The 21111-nt window shown below is 34.4% G+C and overlaps 1 protein-coding gene across 1 annotated transcript in view; it reads right to left on the bottom strand.

Annotated features, from left to right (window-relative positions):
* LOC150109732 (eukaryotic translation initiation factor 4B-like) overlaps window positions 1-21111 on the bottom strand; it is a 221831-nt gene that overhangs the window by 178572 nt on the left and 22148 nt on the right. Inside the window, exon 2 of the mRNA XM_090409900.1 lies at window positions 12777-12914. Coding sequence (XP_090266026.1) covers window positions 12777-12914 — 138 coding nt within the window. The remainder of the gene's footprint in view (window positions 1-12776; window positions 12915-21111) is intronic.

Raw genomic sequence — 21111 nt, 5'->3', positions numbered from 1 at the left:
TCTGAAGAACAAAAGGAGTGGGCCCGATGAACCAGTGCTTTAATAGTTCCTGCCTTTTGACTGGGATGGTGATGAGATTCCGCATGGATATAATGGCCTGTATGAGTCTTCTTTCTATAAACTGAGAAATGTAGGTTACCATCTGGTTGGCGAAGAATTAGAAGATCTAAAAAGGCTAACTGCTTATTTGATTCTACTTCTAGGGTAAACTTGATCCTAGGATGAAATGTGTTTAACTTAGTGAGAAATTGTTGAAGTTCATCCAAGGAGCCATTCCATACAGCAAAAATGTCATCGACATATCTGAACCAATGAGTAGGTCTGGGAGAAATGTTGTCAAAGATACGTTGTTCAAAATGTTCCATAAAGAAATTGGAGATAGCAGGAGAAAGAGGATTACCCATTGCTGTTCCTTCAATTTGTTGATACAACTTATTTTTAAAGGAAAAATAACCAGAATTTATTACAAAATCAAATACGTTTACAATGTCTGAAGGAAATTCCTGTTGTAGTAATTCAATACTTTCCGAAAGAGGCACATTTGTAAATAAAGAAACAACATCTAAACTGATCATGATATCAGAAACGTCCAAATGAAGATCTGAAATTTTATTTTTCAAATCCAAAGTATTTTTTATATAAATATCAGTTCTTCTAGTTGAAGAGGAGAGTAAATTTGATAAAAATTTTGAGATTTTGTAAGTGGGGCAACCTATACAATCTACAACTGGTCTTAACGGAATGCCTGGTTTATGAACTTTTGGAAGACCATACAATCTAGGTGGACGACCGAAGAAGGTTTTAAGTTTTTTCTTTTGATCTTCATTCCATGTAGATACATTATCTATAAGAGAATTAAGTCTCTTCAATTGACTCCGGGTAGGATCCGATGTAAGAGGCCTATAAGTTGAATAGTCGCGAAGTAAAAGAGACATTTTTCTCTCGTATTCCTTCCTATCTTGAATCACTACAGCCTTCCCTTTATCAGCTTTCGAAATGACTGAAATCACTGAAGAATAACAATAATTTAATTATTACGAAAGCTGATAAAGGGAAGGCTGTAGTGATTCAAGATAAAATTTTCTCAAAACATTTTTATGTCTGGCAATCATTTTTCATGCTTTCTGCTGTTTAGATCTCTAACAATGAGCAACTTTTCCATTTTCTTTGTGCTAGCTGACTTCTCTAATGCTTCAAAAAATTTCTCCATTTCTTCTTTAGTACAACCTTCTGTGGACCATAAGTACAGATAAATTTCATTGTCCAGTCTCCATTCTGATATTTGCCCACATCATTCTACTTGATATTTCCTGCCATTCAAAAAAAAATTATCCTCATATTTAATTTTCAATACTATAGCTACTCCCTCTTTTCCCTGATTGTTATTGCTTGGTTATTACATTTTCTATTTTATGCTTAGAAAGATCTCACTCGTTTTTGTCTATTTTGTTTTAGTCACATCTGTTATATCGATATGGTACTTATCTATTTCTTCTGATAGTTCCATTTCATTTCCACTAATGCTTCATACACTGATAGTACCCATCTTGAATTCTTTCGATTTTACATTGGGATGTGTTCTGGAGGGGATGGGTCCTTTAAGGATCAAAGCCAAATAACTGGGAGGAGAGCTTCACATTGTCTTTTAGGAATGCGAAGAACTGAACTGGGACTTCTGAACTAATGTCCAAACCTTATCGTCACTGTTGTGCCCTGTTACAAGTATCTGTTGGGTACTGAACGAATGAGGATGGGCTGGAAATTTGGGAACTAGCCAACCAAATTATACTCTCTATTGGCTTAAACCACAAATGCATATGACTGTACAACATAAAATTTCATACCAGCTGGAGTGTTGCCTGGTTAAACAAGACCTTTGCTGTTTTTGTCAAAGAACCAGGGTGAACAGTGAAAAGTCAGCTACTAGAACAAGCTCCAACTAAACATCTAGAAGAAGAAGAATAAACCAAACATCAAAAGAACTGAAGATAGGAATCATGAATATAAGGAATATTAATGGAAAGGAAATTGAATTTGCAGAAGAATTGGAAAGTACCACATGGACATAATTAGCATCACTGAGACAAAGAAGACAAAAACAGGTCAGATCTTACTAAATAATAAGTATAGGATGTTATTTTCAGGCAATAATGATCAAGGAAAGGAAAGAGTAGTGATAGCATTCAGTACCAAACGTGAAGATTATTTATTGGAAGGCAGTTTCAAGTAGAGTTATGTGGACAAACTTCAGAATGGAGAAATGGAACTTATTTGTGTCTATGGTCCCACAGAAGGATCACCTTAGCAAGAAGTAGAGGAATATTTTTGTCACTAGAGCAGAGAGCTGACATAAAGAAAATGAAAAAAGTGGTACTTGTTGGAGATTAGGAAGTGATGCTAGGCATTATAGAAATGTTTTGTGAAAATTTGGATAAAAGGACAAGACTAATAATAATGGTATCTGCTGGATTTCTGCTTAGCATATGGATTAGTCATTACTAATACTGTGTTCTAACATATGGATGTGTACAAGTTCACGTGGAGAGAAGATACAAGAAATAAAAAAAAAAAAAAGCCTCATTGATAGTGATACTGTCATACTGTTTCAGATACAAAAGTGTACAGGGGAAATTGGAAGTGACAATCACTTAGTTGTTAGTAAGATAAAACTTAATAGCACATTTAAAAGAACAGCATGTAAAAAAGTTTTAGAAAGAATTAAAATTGAGTACTTTTGTAATTAAACTGTAAACTCAACCAAATAAACATTTTTGAATAAAAAAAATTAAATGGTTTGAAAACGAGAACCAAACCTTGGAATCTCATTGGCAAAATCTGAAGAAAACATTAATTGATTCAGCTGGAGAGGTATGTGGTCAAGTTGTCTGCAAGAATAAAAAAAAAATAGTAATACCATGGTAGCCCCAAGAAATTAAAGAAGTGGTCCTGAAAAAGAAGAAAGCATACCAAAAGTTCCTAGCAAATAAGCCGGCACATGCCCTAAAAGAATACAGAAAAAAAAATGCAAGAGACTTAAGCTGCGTGTAAAAGTGGCTAAACAAATGTCACGTTTGTTCAAAATTTGTGGCAAATGTTCTGGAGGCTATTGAAGAAGCTTAGAAATGGAGGAAAATATTACTATAAAAGGAATCAAGGATGATAATGGTGACATGAAAACTGAAGGTAAGGATATTTACTTTGAAAGACTTAAAGGAACCAAAACCGTGACAGAACCATACTAGAAAATTTTCAAGAGGAATACATATCAGTACTTCAGGGAGAAAAAGACATGAAAAACTTGAAATATGGAAAGAGCTGGAATAGATGATATTATTATTATTTGAGACCTCGAGGGAGTTCTTGAAACCCAGGAGGTCTTAAGAGTGGACACTAACTTAAGAATGAAAACTATTCCACTCACTCATTGCTCTGTGAGAGAAAAACCTATCTCTTACCCCTTTCTTGACTGTAAAGAAACTTAACTTGCATGGGTGCCCCCGTGTTCTCTCTTCACCTGCCATATAACGAAAAATTTCATTACATGATATCATATCATCCCTCTTTCTCCTGTTAACCGGAGTTTGTAATCCACATACTCGCATGTCCTCATAATCTAAATCCCATAATTCAGATGTAATCTTTGTAACTCTTCTTTCCAACTGTTTCACACCTTCTTTATCACGTTGGACTCAGGAGACCAAATCTGCTTACAATAATCCAGATGTTGTCTTTTCAAAGCCTTGTAAAAAGGCAAAATGTCTTCTTTATCCTTACCTGTCAGTGTTCACTTCAACATCACAATTATATTCTGAGTTGTATTTGCAACTTTTGCTATGTGATCTTTGAACGTGAAACTCCAAGATCCCTTGCCTCCTCAGTTTCTTGTAGCATAACCCTGCTAATATAATCTAATCATGCCAAAGTGCATAACTATATATTTACTAACATTAAACTGGCAGACATTTTCGTTTGAAGCAATTTCTTGCCTACTCAAATCATTTTGTAAGTGCTGAATATCAGTAGCATCCTGATTGCCTTGCCTACTTTGAAAGACTTAAATGAACGAAACAGCGACAGAACCATATTAGAAAATTTTTGAGAGGAATGCAAAGTGAAATACATATCAGTACTTCAGGTTAAAAAAGACATATGCAAACAATTGCACAACTGATGTTAGACCCTGCTTAATGTCATTACTGTATCATCATCAAATTCTGACATATACCTTCAAGAGTGTACAGGATATGATAGTACAATACTACATGAAAAATGTACCTTACTAACTTCCTATCTACAATTTTCCTCCAAATCAATCTGTTACCTGTGTAGACTCCAATATTATCTGATCTTATATTTCTGTCTGTAAAATCTTGCACGATCTTGAAAAAGCTTGTTACTTATTACTTGTTACTTGCTCGGTTTTACAAGAGCCTTAAGTCACGAAAATACATAAGATGTAATATAAAATTGATATAAAATATATATGTTTATAATCATCATCAACTTCAAATTCCTGACATGTACCCTCAAGGGGAGTACAGGATACGATAGTACTACATGAAAAATTTACATCATTACTAACTTCCTATCTACAATTTTCCTCCAAATCAGTCTGTTACTTGTCAAGACTCCAACATTATTAGATCTTATATTTCTATCATCTAAGGCACTTTGTACCGTATCAATCCACCTATATCTTGGTCTTCCTCTGGGTCGTTTTCCTCTGGGACGAGGAAGGATTGGCAAAACAAGTTTTCCTGCCAACCTGGCAGAGAACACTTGTTTTGCCGATCTTTCCTCGTCCATTCTGTTTAAATGAAAATACCATAATACTTGTTCCACAGGCTCTCCATTCACAACGCAGTCGATATTTTCAATGATTCTGCCTATTTTTAATTGTCTTTGTCATTTTATTACTGACCTTCATACCATATCTATTACAACAGTTATTCAATTTAGTCAGGGAATCTTGCAGACTTGTAGCAGATTTATTTAGAAGTATAACATCGTTCACATAAAGCAAAGACCTGACATTCTTCTTCAACCTTTTGGTTCTGTCCACTGCTGGACGAAGATCTTCCCCATGATTTTCCAGACAACTCAGTTTTCTACCTCTCCCAACCATCTCACTCCTGGAATTTGTTCCAGTTCATCCCTCCACCTTCTTCTCAGTCTTTCTCTTTGTCTTGCACCATCCATTGGTCTACACTCTGTTGTTTTTCTGGTCCATCTCCTGTCACTGCATCTGGCAATATGGCCAGCCTGCCCATCTTCACTTAGCTTGTGTATTGTATTTTACAATATCCATGACACCTGTTTGAGATCTTATCAAAGTATTGTCTTCCTATCTCTTAATGTTATTTTTAGCATACTTCTCTCCATGTGATGTCGTGTTGTTCTCAGCTTTTTGTTCAGGGCTTCTGTTAAAGTCCATGTTTATCCTCCATACAGATAGTATGCACTGGTCGAAAGCTTTCCTTTTTAGATTTATAGGAATGTCACTTCTGAATATGTCTCTCATTTTCCCATAAGCCATCCATCCAAGGTGAATTCTTCGTTCAATCTCTTTTCTTTGGCAATCCTCAAAGGATAACAATTGGCCTAAATATACATATGAAGTAACTTATTCTATTTCATGGTTTTCAACTTTGACAGTTCTATGGTTTATGTATTTGTTCATCAATATTATGTTTTTTCCTCTATTTATTTTTAATCCAATTACTTTGGAGGCTTCATTTAGCTGATTTAGCCTTTCTTCCAGATCTTCAAGATTATCTGCTATTAGGACAATATTATCTGCAAATTTCAGATGATGCAGCCTTTCTCCAATTATGTTTATTCCTTTTGTTTTCCATCAAGGCTTCTAAAGACTTCCTCTAGTGCAACTGTAAATAATTTGGGAGATATGGTGTCGCCTTGCCGGATGCTTTTTTGTATTAGGAACTTTTCACTGTTTTTATCTAATTTAATAAAAGAAGTTGCATTATCTTAAATAAGTTTTAGTGAGGTTTCTCAGTTCCCCAGGTTTCAAGAGCTTTTAGTGTTGCAGATGTTTTAACTTAATCAAATGCTTTTTCGCAGTCTAGGGTTTATTGTATTCAATTGATTTTTCAATGAGCTGTTGTAACGTGTAAATATGGTCTAAAGTATTGTAATTCTTTCTAAATCCAGCTTGTTCACAGGATTGCATTCCCTGTAGTTTACAATTCATTCTATGATTTATAATTTTTGTGAAGTCTATATATGGTGGGGAGTAGGCTTATAGGGTCTGTAGTTTTTAATTTCTTCCTTATTGCCCTTTTTAAAAATTAATATTAGAAGTGAATCGTTCCAATTTTTTGGAATTTTTCTCATTTTAGGCATTTATTAAAGAGTTTAGTCAGCTGTTTGATGACAGGGCTTCCTTCCAGTTTTAAGAAGTCTACCATAATTCCACCTTCTCCTGGGGCCTTTCCATTCTACATTTCCCGCAGTGCCATTTCCACTTCACCTTGTAAGATCTCAAGGGCATCATGTTCTTCTTCACTCGAGTTATCCATAGATGATTCTTGGATGTCTCGGTCTTTGTCTTCATATAGTTCAGTATAAAATTCCTGAATTCTTTTGATTATTGCATATCTATTTTTTATAAATTCACCATTTTTTCCTCTTACAGCAGCTATTTCCTTTCTTCCAACTGATAATGTTCATCTTAGGACCTTCATATTAATATTGTTTCTTTAATTTTCCTAGTATTATACGATTTAATTTCATGTTTCATCCTTTTATGAATAGTTTTACAAATTTCGGCATCATTCAAATCTGTTTTTATATCTCTTCATTTCTTCATCAGATCTAAGGTGTCTTTTTACACCTCCTATTTCTAGTGCACAATTCAAGATAGATTTTGTTAAGATTTCATTAGCATCATCGATGGTAGTAGCTGTGTTTAACTTTTTTAGTTCATTTTTGAGTGATTCTCTATAACAGCTTTTATTATGGTAGAGGTTTTGTAGACTCACTAAATTGGACTTTTTTTCTTATGAGCTTATTCCGTTCCCATTTTTCGTTGATCCATACTTTTGCCCTTACTAATCTGTGGTCACTTCTTGTATTAAATTTATTAAGCACTTCCGTATTATTTATAATATATCTTCTGTTGGAGAGGATGAGTCTATTTCATTGTAAGTTTTATCCATTTGGGCTTCTCCAAGTTCATTTTCAGTTGATTTTCTTCTTGAAGAAAATCAATAAGATTTTCTTCAAGAAGAAATATCTGTTCATAATAAAGAGGTTATTTTCTTCTGCGAATTCAATAAGTCTTTCTCCTCTTTCATTCCTCTGTCCAAATCCAAATTTACTAATGGAGTTCAGATGGTCATCTCTGCTTCCAATCTTGGCATTAAAATCACCCATTATAATTATGTAGAATTCTTTAGAATTATTTAATATGGATTCTAATGTGTCATAAAAATCTTCTATCTCTTCATCTGGATGGTCCGCCGTTGGGGTGTATGTTTGTATAATTTTCAGTTGGTATCTTTTATTTATGAAGAGACTTAGTTCAGCTATTCCTGATGTTATTTTATTAACAAACAGGACATTGTCCTTAATTGTTTTATTTATTAGGAATCCTACACCACCAGATGAGTTTCTGTCACATTCACAGTGGTAGAGTAGATGTCCATCTTTTAATTGCATGAGAGTTTCTTCTTTCCTTCTTATCTCTGAAAGAAGGAAATTTGAGAATTACAGATGTATATCCCTACTCAGGGTTCCTGGGTAGGGATATACATCCCTACCCAGGAATTCCATACATTGAGATATGATTAAATTCCATACATTGAGAAAGGATCAAACATGAAATTAACATCTCTAATTTTGATATTACGTTTAGTACCACTTTCCTTCATAATTTGATCCATATACATAATGAATAACAGAGGGGATAATGTATATCCTAGTCTCACACCAGATTTAAAATTAAACCATCTTCCTGTACTTCCTTCAATTCTAACTGCTGACTTACAACTCAAATAAAGACTAAATATTGCTTGATATAATGTCCCATTGACACCATATAACTGTAGCGTATTGAATAGCTTCTCTTGGCACCTTGTCATATGCCTTTCCCAGATCAACAAAATATAAATACAGATCTATGTTATATTCCCATGACATCTCAACCATTTGTCGTAAAGTGAAAATCTGATCCTGAGAGCCTCTATTTGGCCTGAATCCAGCTTGTTTTTCACCAAGCTTTTCTTCCACAATTCTTCTCAACCGTTTCTCAAGTATATTTGCATAAATCTTACCAGGAACACTCAGTAGGAAAATACTTCTATAATTCTCACATTCAGTTTTATTTTCCTTTTTATATATGGGTACTATTAGAGCTCTACTCCAATCAACAGGAATTCGTCCCTCTGTCCAGGCTTTCTGAACTATGCAGTGCAGCCACCTTAAGACTTTTATACCACCATACTTCAGCATTTCTGGTCGAATATCATCCACTCCTGCTGCCTTTCCACATTTTAAGCCTTTGATGGCTTTTTCTACTTAGTATGGTATGGATATGTATTCCTGACTGCATGTCTGTTGAGTGTATTTTACCACTGTGCTATCACTGCTTGTTTCATTTAGCAGTTTTTCAAAGTAATTACCCTATACCTCAAGGATATCTTTTTCTGCTGTTTTCATGTCACCTTTATCATCTCTAATTCCTTTTACAGCACTCTTTCATCCATTTCTGAGCTTCTTCAACAACCTCCAGAATATCTTGCTACATTCTTCATATTTATTTTCTATGTTCTTGCCAAAGTCCTCTCATGACTTTTGCTTAGCCAGGTTTACACATTGCTTAGCTTCATTACATTTGTCTCTGTATTCTCTAAGAGCACAAGCTAACTTATTTGGCAGGAACTTTTGATATGCTTTCTTCTTTTCCTTCATTGCCCCTTTAACTTCCTATGTCCACCATGGAGTTCTGATTTTTCTATCCTTCAGACAACCTCACCACATGCCTCTCTGGCAGAATCAGTCAATGTTTTCTTCAGAGTTTGTCAATGAATCTCCAAGTTTGATTCCTGTTCTCAAACTCTTTCATTTTTTCTTCAATAATCTTTGTGTATTTTTGTCTACAGTTCACATCTGAGAGCTGCTCATCTTTTATTTGCTTTAAAACTTTCTTACATGTTATTCTTTTCAATATGAAATTCAATTTTATCCTGCTCAAGACTAAATAGTGATCACTTCCAATTACAAATCCTCTGTACACTCTGGCGTCCTGCACCAGGAAGAATGCATCACTATCAACAATAACGTAATCAATGAGACTTTTCTTATTCCTTGCCTCTTCTCTCCATGTGAATTTGTGCACATTTTTATGTTGGAACATGGTGTTATTAATAACCAGTCAATGTCCTGAGCAGAAATCCAAAAGGTATTTGCCATTATTATTATCTTTGCTCTTTTCTCCAAATTTTCCCAAAATATTTTTGTATTTCTGACAATCATTTCCTACTCTGCTATTTAAATTCCCAACAAGGACCAACTTTCCTCTTTCATTGTCAAATGAAAGCAAATGATATTCATCATTTGCTTTCTCTAAAGCATGAAAAAATTTCTCCACTTCTACCTTAGTAGAACCTTCTGTGGGACTATAGGCACAAATAAGTCTCATTGTCCAGTTCCCCATTCTCATATTTGCCTACATCACCCTACTTGAGACTGCCTGCCATTCAAGAAGATTAGCCTCATATTGAGTGTTGAATACTATGGCTACTCTTTCTTTTCCTTGATTGTCATTGCCTGAATATAACATTTTGTATTTATTGCTGAGAAAGATCTCATCAATTTTTGTCTTTTTTGTTTCAGTCACCGCTATTATGTCGATCGTACTTACCCAATTCCTCAGCTAGCTCCATTTCTTTGCCATTCAGGCTTCTTATGTTGATAGTACCATTCTTTAACTCTGGTGATGTTGAGTTGGAGTGTGTTTTCAGATTTGTTCCAGTAGCTGTCTTTTCGCTGTTCGCCCTGGTTCCCTGGTGAAAAAACGAGTGTCTTGTTTAACCAGACAACGTCCCAGCCAGCATGAAATTTTGTCATGTTGTACCATCATTTGTATTTTGGTTTAAGCCAATAAGAATACAATTTGGTCGGCTGAATCCCAAATTGCCAGCCCATCCTCATCCGTTCAGTATCCAGGTAGGTACCTAACAGGGTGCACCATGAGAAGGTGAGGATTGGACATTATGTCAGAAGCTCTGGTAGGTTCTCCGCATTCCTTTAAAGGCTATGTGGAGGTCTCCTCTCAGTTATACAGCTTTGACCCTTAAGCACCCCAAGAACCAAACCTAGGAGATTAAATGGCAAATCCTGAAGAAAACATCGACTGATTCAGCCAGAGAGGCGAGTTTGGTGATGATGTTACCTGTAAAGACAGAAAAATCAGAACTCCATGGTGGAATCAGGAAGTTAGGAGGCAGTCAAAGAAATGAAGAAAAGTACACCAAACATTTTCCTGAGAAGTAAGTGAACTTGTGCTCTCTTAGAGAATACAAAGAAAAATGCAATAAAGAGAAGCACTGTGTAAAACTAGCTAAATAAAAGTCATGGGAAGACTCTGGTAAGAATATAGAAAATAAATATCAGGAAGTTGGTAAAATATTCTGAAGGCAATTGAAAGAGCTTAGAAATGGAGGAAAAAGTATAAAAGGAATCAGAGACACTGCTGACAATGCTTATTTCATTTAGCAGACTTTGAAAGTAATTGCATCAGACATCTTGAAAACTGAAGATAAAGATATTCTAGATGTCTGGAGCAAATTACTTTTAAAGTCTGCAAAATGAAATAAGCTGTGTCAGTACAGTAGTAGAAAACTCCCAATAGGAAAGAATATCCATACCTGAGGTAGCAAAAATTCATCAAAAACCTGAAATGTGGAAAAGCTGGAGTAGATAAAATTTGACCAAAAATGATCAAATAATAGAGGTATACAAGTTTTACAGTGGCTGCAATGCTTAATTCAGAAGGCCTGGTCAGAGGGTTGAATTCCTGATGATTAGAGCAGAGCTTCATTCTCAGAGGATATCTATTAAAAGGGAAATAAATCAATGTGAGAATTACAGAGCCATTTCCCTACTGAGTATTCCTTACCAAGAACACTCAGTAGGGAATGAAAATACTCAGAAGCATTGAAAATATCGACTGCATTGTGAATGGAGAACCTATAGAACAAGTAAAACATTTCAGCTACTTAGGCATGATTTTTAGTGAAGATGGTAAATTAAATATGGAAATAGACAACAGAATCAACAAAACTGGTATGGTAAGAAGTCAACTGAATAAATTTATATGGAATAAGAGAGGAATTAGTCAAAACACTTAGCTATATGCAAGACAGTGTTCAAACCAATTTTAACTTATGGATCTGAAATCTGGGTCAGAAGTAAAACACTTGACCAAAGACTAGAGACTGCAGATATAAGAGTCCTGAGAAAGATTAGGGGCATCAATGGCAATCATATTAAAAACAAGGATATTAGGAAAGAACTTGAAATTGTCAGTCCAGAAATACATTAGCAGAGCTAATCTCAGGTGTATGGTCACTAAAATAGAATGGGAGAGATAAGATTAGCAAAACAAATGTTCTCTGTCAGGCTAGTAGAAAAAAGATCCTGAGGAAAATCAAGATATAGGTAGATTGATGCAGTAAAAAGTGCCTTAGAAGATGTGCCTTACTTAACATGGTAAGAATTTGATGATGATGATGATAAAGTTGGCCAACTAATTATAAAAAATTGAAAAAAGAAAAAGATATGCCTAGTCATCTTTTTCTTCCTATAAACAATAAACAGGAGTAATCAACACCTAAATATTCATTCCAGATGCATGATATCTCATTCTTTCTTTTAAGGTTACACGGTGGTCAGCATTCATAGTGGAGACATCATATAGACACAACACACATTAGAATAATTACTTTACTTAACATTAAGCAATAACAATCGATGTTTCGACCTCTGTATTGAGATCATCATTAGGAAAAGATACATATGCTCAATATACTAGCTACATGCTGCTGCAAATCTAAATGTTTGTTAATCATTTATCCTAGCCTAACCTCTGGTAAGGGGAAAAAAAAAGAAAAAAATGCAACTACATTAAACAATTTCTACATTTCTTTTGTATTGAGATTTTCTTCTGTGTGTGGTTGTGCTGGTTGCTATATGGGTCCTCCACATTCTTGGAATAATTAATCCATCATTCACAGGATTAATTATTCCAAGAATGTGGAGGACCCATCTTCAACTCATATAGCAGTCAGAACAACCCCAGACAGAAGAAAATCAATATGAAAGAACTGTAGAAATTGTTTAATGTAGTTGCATTTTTTTTCCCCCTTTTTTTGCTCACAAGAGGTCAGGCTAGGATAAATTATTAACAAACATTTAGATTCATTTTAGTTTTATATAGTGCAGCAGCATGCAGCTCGTATATTGTACATATGCATGTTTTCCTGATGACCTCAATAAAGAGCTCAAAACATCAATTGTTACTCGCTTAATGTTAAGTAATTATTCTAACATGTATGATGTATCTCCATTAATTCTTCACTATGCATAGTGAAGAATTAATACATAATCTTCATGTTTGAAGATTATGTATTTTTCACATAATAGAACTCTCAACTGGCACATACATCAATAATTCAAAGAACATAAAAGGCAGAGAAAAGATGTGCCATATGTAAATAATTATTAAAATTTTAAAAATAATTAAAGTATTTTACCATATTCATCATCTGGTGTATCTCCCCATTCGATTCGTTTAGTGTTGACAACTGCATATCCAGATGGAGCATTCTGGTCAGCAAGGAATGTGCTTAAATCTACTGTTTTACCCTTCGTACGTTTACCTTTTCCTTTACCTGAAAATCAAAAAGGATCAGTGGTAACATATCAGATACATTTACATAAATATTCAAAACCTTAACATATATAAATCTTAACATAACAAATCTTAGCCAGCCTGGCTGGCCGAGTGGTTAGAGTATCAGCTCTCCAGCCAAAAAGCTGCAGGTTTAAATCCCACCATGGGCATGGATGTTTGTGATTGTCTGTGAAAATACAAGTGGTGGTGGTGGATGGTAGATGGCATTGGTGTAGATGATGATGATAGTTGCAGTTCATTGTAGTTGGTGTTGACAGAGAGTTGTAGAGTAGGTGACCTCCCTCGATGAGTCTTTGGACTCCATGGAGGTGTCACGTAATAATAATATATCATTTAGAATAACAGTCCTGATCAGATAATTATTTAACATTCAAAGCTACTTAAGACAACAGTTTGTGTCATACTTGCTGATGTTATAGGACATCAGAAATTATCCCATGCTTTCAGTGTGTATGTCATGCAGGTACACCACAAATTGTAGCATGTACTTACTGTTGAAACCAAAGCTATGTATAGCGGAAAATAATCGACTGTTGTTGGGATCATAAGTAAGCAATAATAAAAATAACTTCTATCAATTATTACACACATATTCACCATAACAAAGAATAATAATAATAAAGAAATAAATATGTCTCAGGGGCTCACATTGGTGAGAACAAGAATGGCAAACTCGAGATACACGAGCTAGACCTAATCTTACTTCCTACAATACACACTTGGTATATTATATATGTAGACTGGGTCTTCTACTTTTCTTTGCTTTACGCTCTTACTTCTTACTCCTTCTCATCCCGGTGCTATTTAGAGCAATTCAAGGGCAAGGGTGTTGACTCTTTCTTCTCAAACTGCAGTTTCCACTATCTACTAAAAAAAGGCAAGCCTAGTTTCCCTAAGGTGGCAGCCCGACCAATAGGATACCTACGTCATGCTAGTAACTTGACACAGGGAAACACATATTACTTTCGTGTTTCAAAGAAATCTAAACTGGAAGAAAGATATGGAAAAATGGAAAAAGAAAAATGTGGTGAAATATGCTACATGGAACATTAGCAGTGTAACACAAAGAATTAGTTAAATTTTCAATGAAGAAAATATAGAAATTGCATCCTTTCCTTTAGCATTACAGGATGATCAGCATTCATTTCAGGAAAAATTATGGAGACCACAACCGTGTTAGGAATAATCACTTTAATTTCCCAACATTTCGACCTTCGTGTTAAGGTCATCCCATTCAATGACACAACTCTTCTTTTACAGGACAAATTCCCACACGAATATCACAGCACTTTTTGCCTATGTACTATGTTCCGGCTATTTTGTGTGGCAAAATACTTTTTACCTGCAAAAAAGAAAGCACAGCCATGGGTTTACCGTTATCACCCACAATTCCTAACTTTTATATGAAAGCTTCTGAGCAATGTGCTCTGGATTCCTTTACTTTAAAACCCAAAGTTTGGCTTAGATACGTTGATGATGTTTTCGTTATCTGGTCCCATGGCTGCCAGACAGACATTTTCCTCGGCCACCTAAACAAATAACACAAATGCATACAATTCACAAATGAAATTGAAAGTCCAAACACACTTCCTTTTCTAGATACACTTGCCAAATGTCTTCCTTCCAGCAGTCTTTCCTTCACTGTTTACCACTGGCCAATAAATACGCAAACTCTTACCACCACCCAACACAAAAACTAAGTGTCGTTAATACACTAAAAAACAGGGCTTTGAAGATTTTCTCCAGTGAACAAGCACTTAAATATGAATTAATAGTTATCAGTAATATCTTCCTGAAATATGACTACAGCAAAAACACTATCAACAAAATTCTTCATGGGACTCCATTTAAAAATAAAAATAAACTAGATTACAATAAAACTATAGCCATTCTATACATTAAAGGGATATCAAATAAAATAAACAGAACACTACAGAAATACAACCTTAATGATACCTTTTAACCTCTGGCAAAATTAAAGAACTTATTCAACTCATTCAAGGATCCACTTATTCCACTGGCCCACCATGGAGTATACCATATTCACTGCACCTGTAAGTTGCCCTATATAAGTGAAAGAGGATGCACAATTCCTATCTGTAAAAAGGAACATAAACCGCACATTAAATTTAATAACTATTGTAAATCTGGCTTTTCTGATCATGCCCTGAATATTCTACATATGAGGATGGTCTGAAAAGTTCTCGGCCTAACAATGAAAAAAACAAATTTATAATTACAAAATTATTTTTATTTTTCAACATAATATAACTTAAGACTAATACATTTATTCCAGTGATGCTCCAGCACCATTGTCTGGGTGCGACCAAGAATCACCCACATAGATAACATCAGAAAATAAACGGATTCTTCGTTCTCCACCTTGTTAAGGAGATCCTTCATGGTGAGAGAGAGAGAATGTTAGGACTGCCACCTTTATAGTGCCCCAACAGTCTACATAGACAATGGGTGAAGAAGAAGATAGCCTGAAAACTGTGAGCATAAAATTAATTCACTTAAATCTGCATAGCTACAAAAATCCGTCACTGTTTGCAGTCTAAACAAATGTGCCTTTCCAACTTGCTGATGTCAGTTTGCCCACATGGCACAAGCTAAAAGTACCTAATTAGAGTGTATTAAGATGTTGAAAGTTTTTTTTTTTACCTTGGGTTTGTTATACGTTAAAGGGATGTGCTTTGCATTATGGGATACATACCAAGGTAAGTGATATGAAGTCATTAGCCTCTGTATACAAGTAGCTCAGATGTGAATATATTTCAAAATCAAAACTTGGTTTTGCTTGCTTGGGAAAAGGATTAAAAACCAAATATAAAATTTCTTGGTATCTTTAGAGTGTATTAAGTTGGAATCAATTAGAGTAATATTCAGTGTGGCGGCTTGAAATAGTGGGTTCGAAATATAAATCACATTATGTGAGATTCAGATCGCATAGAAAAAATAGGGTTAGGTTTCGAAATTGTTTTTTTTTCTTCTTAAGATTATATAAACAATGACATACCCAACAAAAAAATATTTGCATTTAATTCAGGTAATTCATGTAAGTTAAGAAAACATATAAACTATGAAACAAATACATAGCATAAAATTATAAAAAATTATAAATTGTACGTAAACTTCATTGAACATAATGCATAAATGTTTTAGGCAAAATAAAATAAAATGCATATTTTGATCATCATCACTGCCTTCAAAACTAACAGTTAGAAGATGTTCTTTATTTACGAGTGGCCAGACGTTGTCATCACGTGAAATCTCTTGGACATCATTTGTATAATTCTCATTGCATACTTCAGCTGGTTTATTATCAAGAAGTCAGTAATAATAAGGTGACTAATCGTCCTCCTTTAGGGAGGACAGTCCTTTTGTAGGTTCTGTCCTTTCTCAAAAAGTGTCCTCCTACCTGTCCTCCTTTTCGATATTTTAAAACTAATCTGTTAATCTCTGTATTCAGAGATGCCGCGCCGAACTGTTACGCGTCATATGACGGTACAGTTCAGAAAGACGCGATTATGAAACACATGCACAGGGCATAGGAGAACTTCACGTGTCTCGCACCATTGGGTGAAGAAGAAGATAGCCTGAAAACTGTGAGCATAAAATTAATTCACTTAAATCTGCATAGCTACAAAAATCCGTCACTGTTTGCAGTCTAAACAAATGTGCCTTTCCAACTTGCTGATGTCAGTTTGCCCACATGGCACAAGCTAAAAGTACCTAATTAGAGTGTATTAAGATGTTGAAAGTTTTTTTTTTTTACCTTGGGTTTGTTATACGTTAAAGGGATGTGCTTTGCATTATGGGATACATACCATTTTGTCCTTCACTTTGTTTACTTTATCTCTATATTATACTTCGTGTTTATTTCTAACGGAAATACGAAATTATTTCTTTCTCAGTGAATATTATACTCAGGTAAGTACACAATTCACGTTTCATTAATTCATTAATTCAATTTTATACAACCCTGTTTTCAACACAAGTGTAAAATAATTTAAATATAGATTTAGTAAAGTTTTATCGCTTTTGTTATTAAAGTTTTAGTTTTAATTATTAATTTTATTTATTCATAATTTGCTTGCATCGTTCGTGTGGCTCTATATTTTATTTTTAATTTCATTTAAGGGATGGAAAAATCAAGAAAGAGGAAATGCCATTTCAACGATCAATTGAAAAAGGAATTTCCACTCCCCATATCAAAGAGAGACACCATTGTTTTCTGCAATATTTGCAGAGGAGAATTTTGTATTGCAGTTGGAGGCAGAGCAGCTATAACGAAACACTTGAACACCAACAAACATAAGCAATCATTAGATGCATCAGCTTCCAGTAGTAAAGTAACCTATTTTTTTAAAACTTCTAATTATTCTGAAGATGAAAAACAGTTAGCTGTAATGGAGGGAACATTTGCATTTCATACCATAATTCACAATCAAAGTTTTCGTAGTATGGATTGTACAACTAAATTATTGAAAAAGTTTCACAATGCTAAATTTTCATGTGCCAGGACAAAATGTGAGGCTATTATTAAATCAGTATTTAAAAATTACTGTGACAAAATACTTGCAGAAGACTTGAAAAATGCAGCATTTGTAACGGTTTTATCTGATGCATCAAATCATAATGAAACCAAATTGTATCCAATACTAGTAAGGTATTATAATGTTACCAAGGGCATTCAAGTAAAAATTTTAAATTTAGAATCCATTGAGGGTGAAACTGCTGAAATTTTGTCAAACCACCTATTCAGAGTAATAAATGAAAACAATTTGAAATCTAAAGCTGTTGCACTAACAGCTGATAATACAAACACAAATTTTGGTGGGCGAAGACGCGAAGGAGTGAATAATGTCTATGTAAAATTACAAGATTTACTCCAAAAGAAAATACTAGGAATAGGTTGTAATGCACATATTTTGTCAAATGCAATCAACACAGCATCATGTGCCATGCCAATTGATGTAGAAATAATAATAACGACAATTTATTTGTATTTTAGTCGTTTTACTGTTCGTGTGGCTACTTTAAAACAATTTTGTGAAGACACAAATGTTGAATATAAAAAACTTTTAGGATATTCAAAAGTTAGATGGCTCGCTCTAACACCTGCTATAGAGCACGTTTTACAATTATTTGAGCCTCTCCATTCATATTTTTTAAGTTTAGACAAATGTCCAAAAATTGGCATGGCACATGACGCTGTGTTGATTGCATTTGACAAAATATGTGCATTACAACCTATTCCTAGTATTTTCTTTTGGAGTAAATCTTGTAATTTTACATAGACATTATTCACTCCTTCGCGTCTTCGCCCACCAAAATTTGTGTTTGTATTATCAGCTGTTAGTGCAACAGCTTATAATACAGTTAGGACAAAACGATTCAAGAGATTGAAGGTGAACATATTTCAGCTACAGAAGTTAGTCTTATTTTGAACGATTTTGTCCTTCAATATAAATCACGATTTGAAGAAAAATTTATTCCTTTAATAATAAAGAGAAAATTGTCAAACTCAGAGGAATCAAATCTGGGCATAACGGAAAAGTTTACCAAATAAGTGCAGAATTTTTACCAAACATGTTTTCAATATGTCGAAGAATGGTCTGAAACAAATATCACAGGAAATAACAGTTTTCAATGGTGTTTTTTGACTTCATCGCAAGTAAACTGGGCAGATATTGAAAAATGTGTTGAGTTTTTATCGAAAGAAATGCCTGATATTAAAATCGATGACAATTGTCTATTTGAAGAAATTCATCATCATCAAATTCCTGCCATGTACCCTCAAGGGGTGTACAGGATATGACAGTACTACATGAAAAATTTACATCATTACTAACTTCCTATCTACAATTTTCCTCCAAATAAGTCTGTTACTTGTCAAGACTCCAACATTATCAGATCTTATATTTCTATCGTCTAAGGCAGTGCTTCCCAAATTGTGGGCCACGGCCCCCTTGGGGGCCGTAGGTTTTGTTGAGGGGGGGCCGTGAAATAATGGAAACAAATTTCAAATGTTTTAAGACTAAGTAAATTTTTTATTTTAAAAGAAACGTATTTAACTTTTATTATTTATTATTTCTTTTTTGTTATTTTTCATATTTTAATATCAAGAACTGTTGATATTGACTTTATATACATATCAAAACTCGTTTTATATTATCACTGTCATCCGAGATAGTTTTCTGTTACAATAAAAGTTTCGCATATACTTCACACATGAAAAAAGCTTAAACAAGTTCATGTGGGGAGATAGTAACTCCCTTGCAGTGGTAAACCACACGCCCTCCCTAACAGCCACTATACTGCGGAGGCAATAAAAACAAGTACTTTTATTATGCCAGTGAATAAGGTATGAGGAGTCTGTGTAATATATTCTCAACAAACAGTGCAATTAGAGACAACTGGGATAAAAACGCACTAATTAATGAATCACATGTCCCTTCATACAGAAACTATGCTGTATAGACTGAAACAAAACCATATGTTGCATGGGCAAACACAGTATCTAATATCTAACTAAAAACTATTGTTATTAATTAGATGTGTGTGAATTCGATTTCCCAAGGCAGCAATAAAATTCAACCGAAGGTGTTAAAATTCGTAAAAGTGTTAAAACTAAGTAATATATATATATATATATATATATATATAATGAATGTTATGGCAGTTTCACATATGGAATTCGGTTGGAGAGAGTTAGCATTTCAACTCAATTGTCAGCTATGCTTTTATCTTTCGGTTGCGTGATCTTTTGTTAATACCGCACCAATCATATACAAGTTTTAATAACCTACCTTTGCTGTCTGTTTCGTGTTAGGCTTAATTACCTTAAAGGAAGGAAAGTCACAAAAGAGAAAAATGTTCCTTGTTCAGGGATTCCCTTATTCAGGTAATATTCACTAATTTCATGTTATCAGTCTGTGGTGTGCCAGTATCGGTAAGTGATGATATTATTTGATCTATTCTACTTTAAAAAATTTAACCCTGAGATGGATAAGCCGCTGATAAAAAATGAAAAAAAATCTCGCGAACAATCAGAAGAAGCAGAAACAGACTCAAAAAAAGGACAGTATTTCATATTTTACCAGAACAGCCCGCATCATCTTCAGAACCAAACGGTAAGAGGCAAAAAATGTAATATAAGCATTTGATTTTTGCAATATTCGCTGTGTATGTTTTGTATTGAATATAAATACAATAAATATTATAATAATATATATCTCTATTACGATTTTGTTTCGAGGGGGGGCATGAAATATTTTAATTTTTGCAAAGGGGGCCCTGACATGCAGAAGTTTGGGAAGCACTGGTCTAAGGCACTTTGTACCGTATCAATCCACCTATATCTTGGTCTTCCTCTGGGTCGTTTTCCTGCCAACCTGGCAGAGAACACTTGTTTTGCTAATCTTTCCTCTTCCATTCTATTTAAGTGACCATACCACCTGAGATTAGCTCTGCTAACGCATTCCTGGATGCTGACAATGTCAAGTTCTTTCCTAATATCCTCATTTTTAATATGATATTGCCATTGATGCCATCTGTTCATGCGTCTAATCTTTCTCAGGACTCTCATATCTGCGGTCTCTAGTCTTTGGTCAAGTGTTTTACTTCTGACCCAGCTCTCAGATCCATAAGTTAAAACTGGTTTGAACACTGTCTTGTATACTGCTAATTTAGTGTTCCGACTAATTTCTCTCTTATTCCATATGAATTTATTCAATTGACTTCCCACCATACCAGCTTTGCTGATTCTGTTTTTTCGATTAATACACTTATTTGAGATTAATACACTTATGATTTTTAATGTGCTTTCCTGGCAGAAAACGAAGACAATTTTCAACAATAAATACTTTATATGGTAAACAATTGATGTACACGTGTGTGTGCTAAAGGGTATTTACCCTAATATAAATTCGCTACTTATAACTACATGCATGATGCAGGCAGACACAAATTTAATGAAGAAAAAATTTGATTTTTAAGTCGCGCGTTGAAAAATATATGAAAAGATAAAGGGTTACTACAGTTTGTAGACCGTCTTATATTGAAACCGCGTTGTATAAGTACAGCGTTCAACAAGGGTTACTACAATTTGTAGACCACATTATATCGAAACCCCATTATATAAGCACCACATTATACGAGGGTAAACG

The sequence above is a fragment of the Typopeltis vanoorti genome, chromosome 2, assembly GCF_054136105.1.
Source record: "Typopeltis vanoorti isolate ZY-2024b chromosome 2, IOZ_Tvanoo_1.0, whole genome shotgun sequence".
NCBI classification, from domain to species: Eukaryota; Metazoa; Arthropoda; class Arachnida; order Uropygi; family Thelyphonidae; genus Typopeltis; species Typopeltis vanoorti.
The sequence above is the reverse complement of the archived record's forward strand: the minus strand, read 5'-3'. Positions and strand labels throughout refer to the sequence as shown.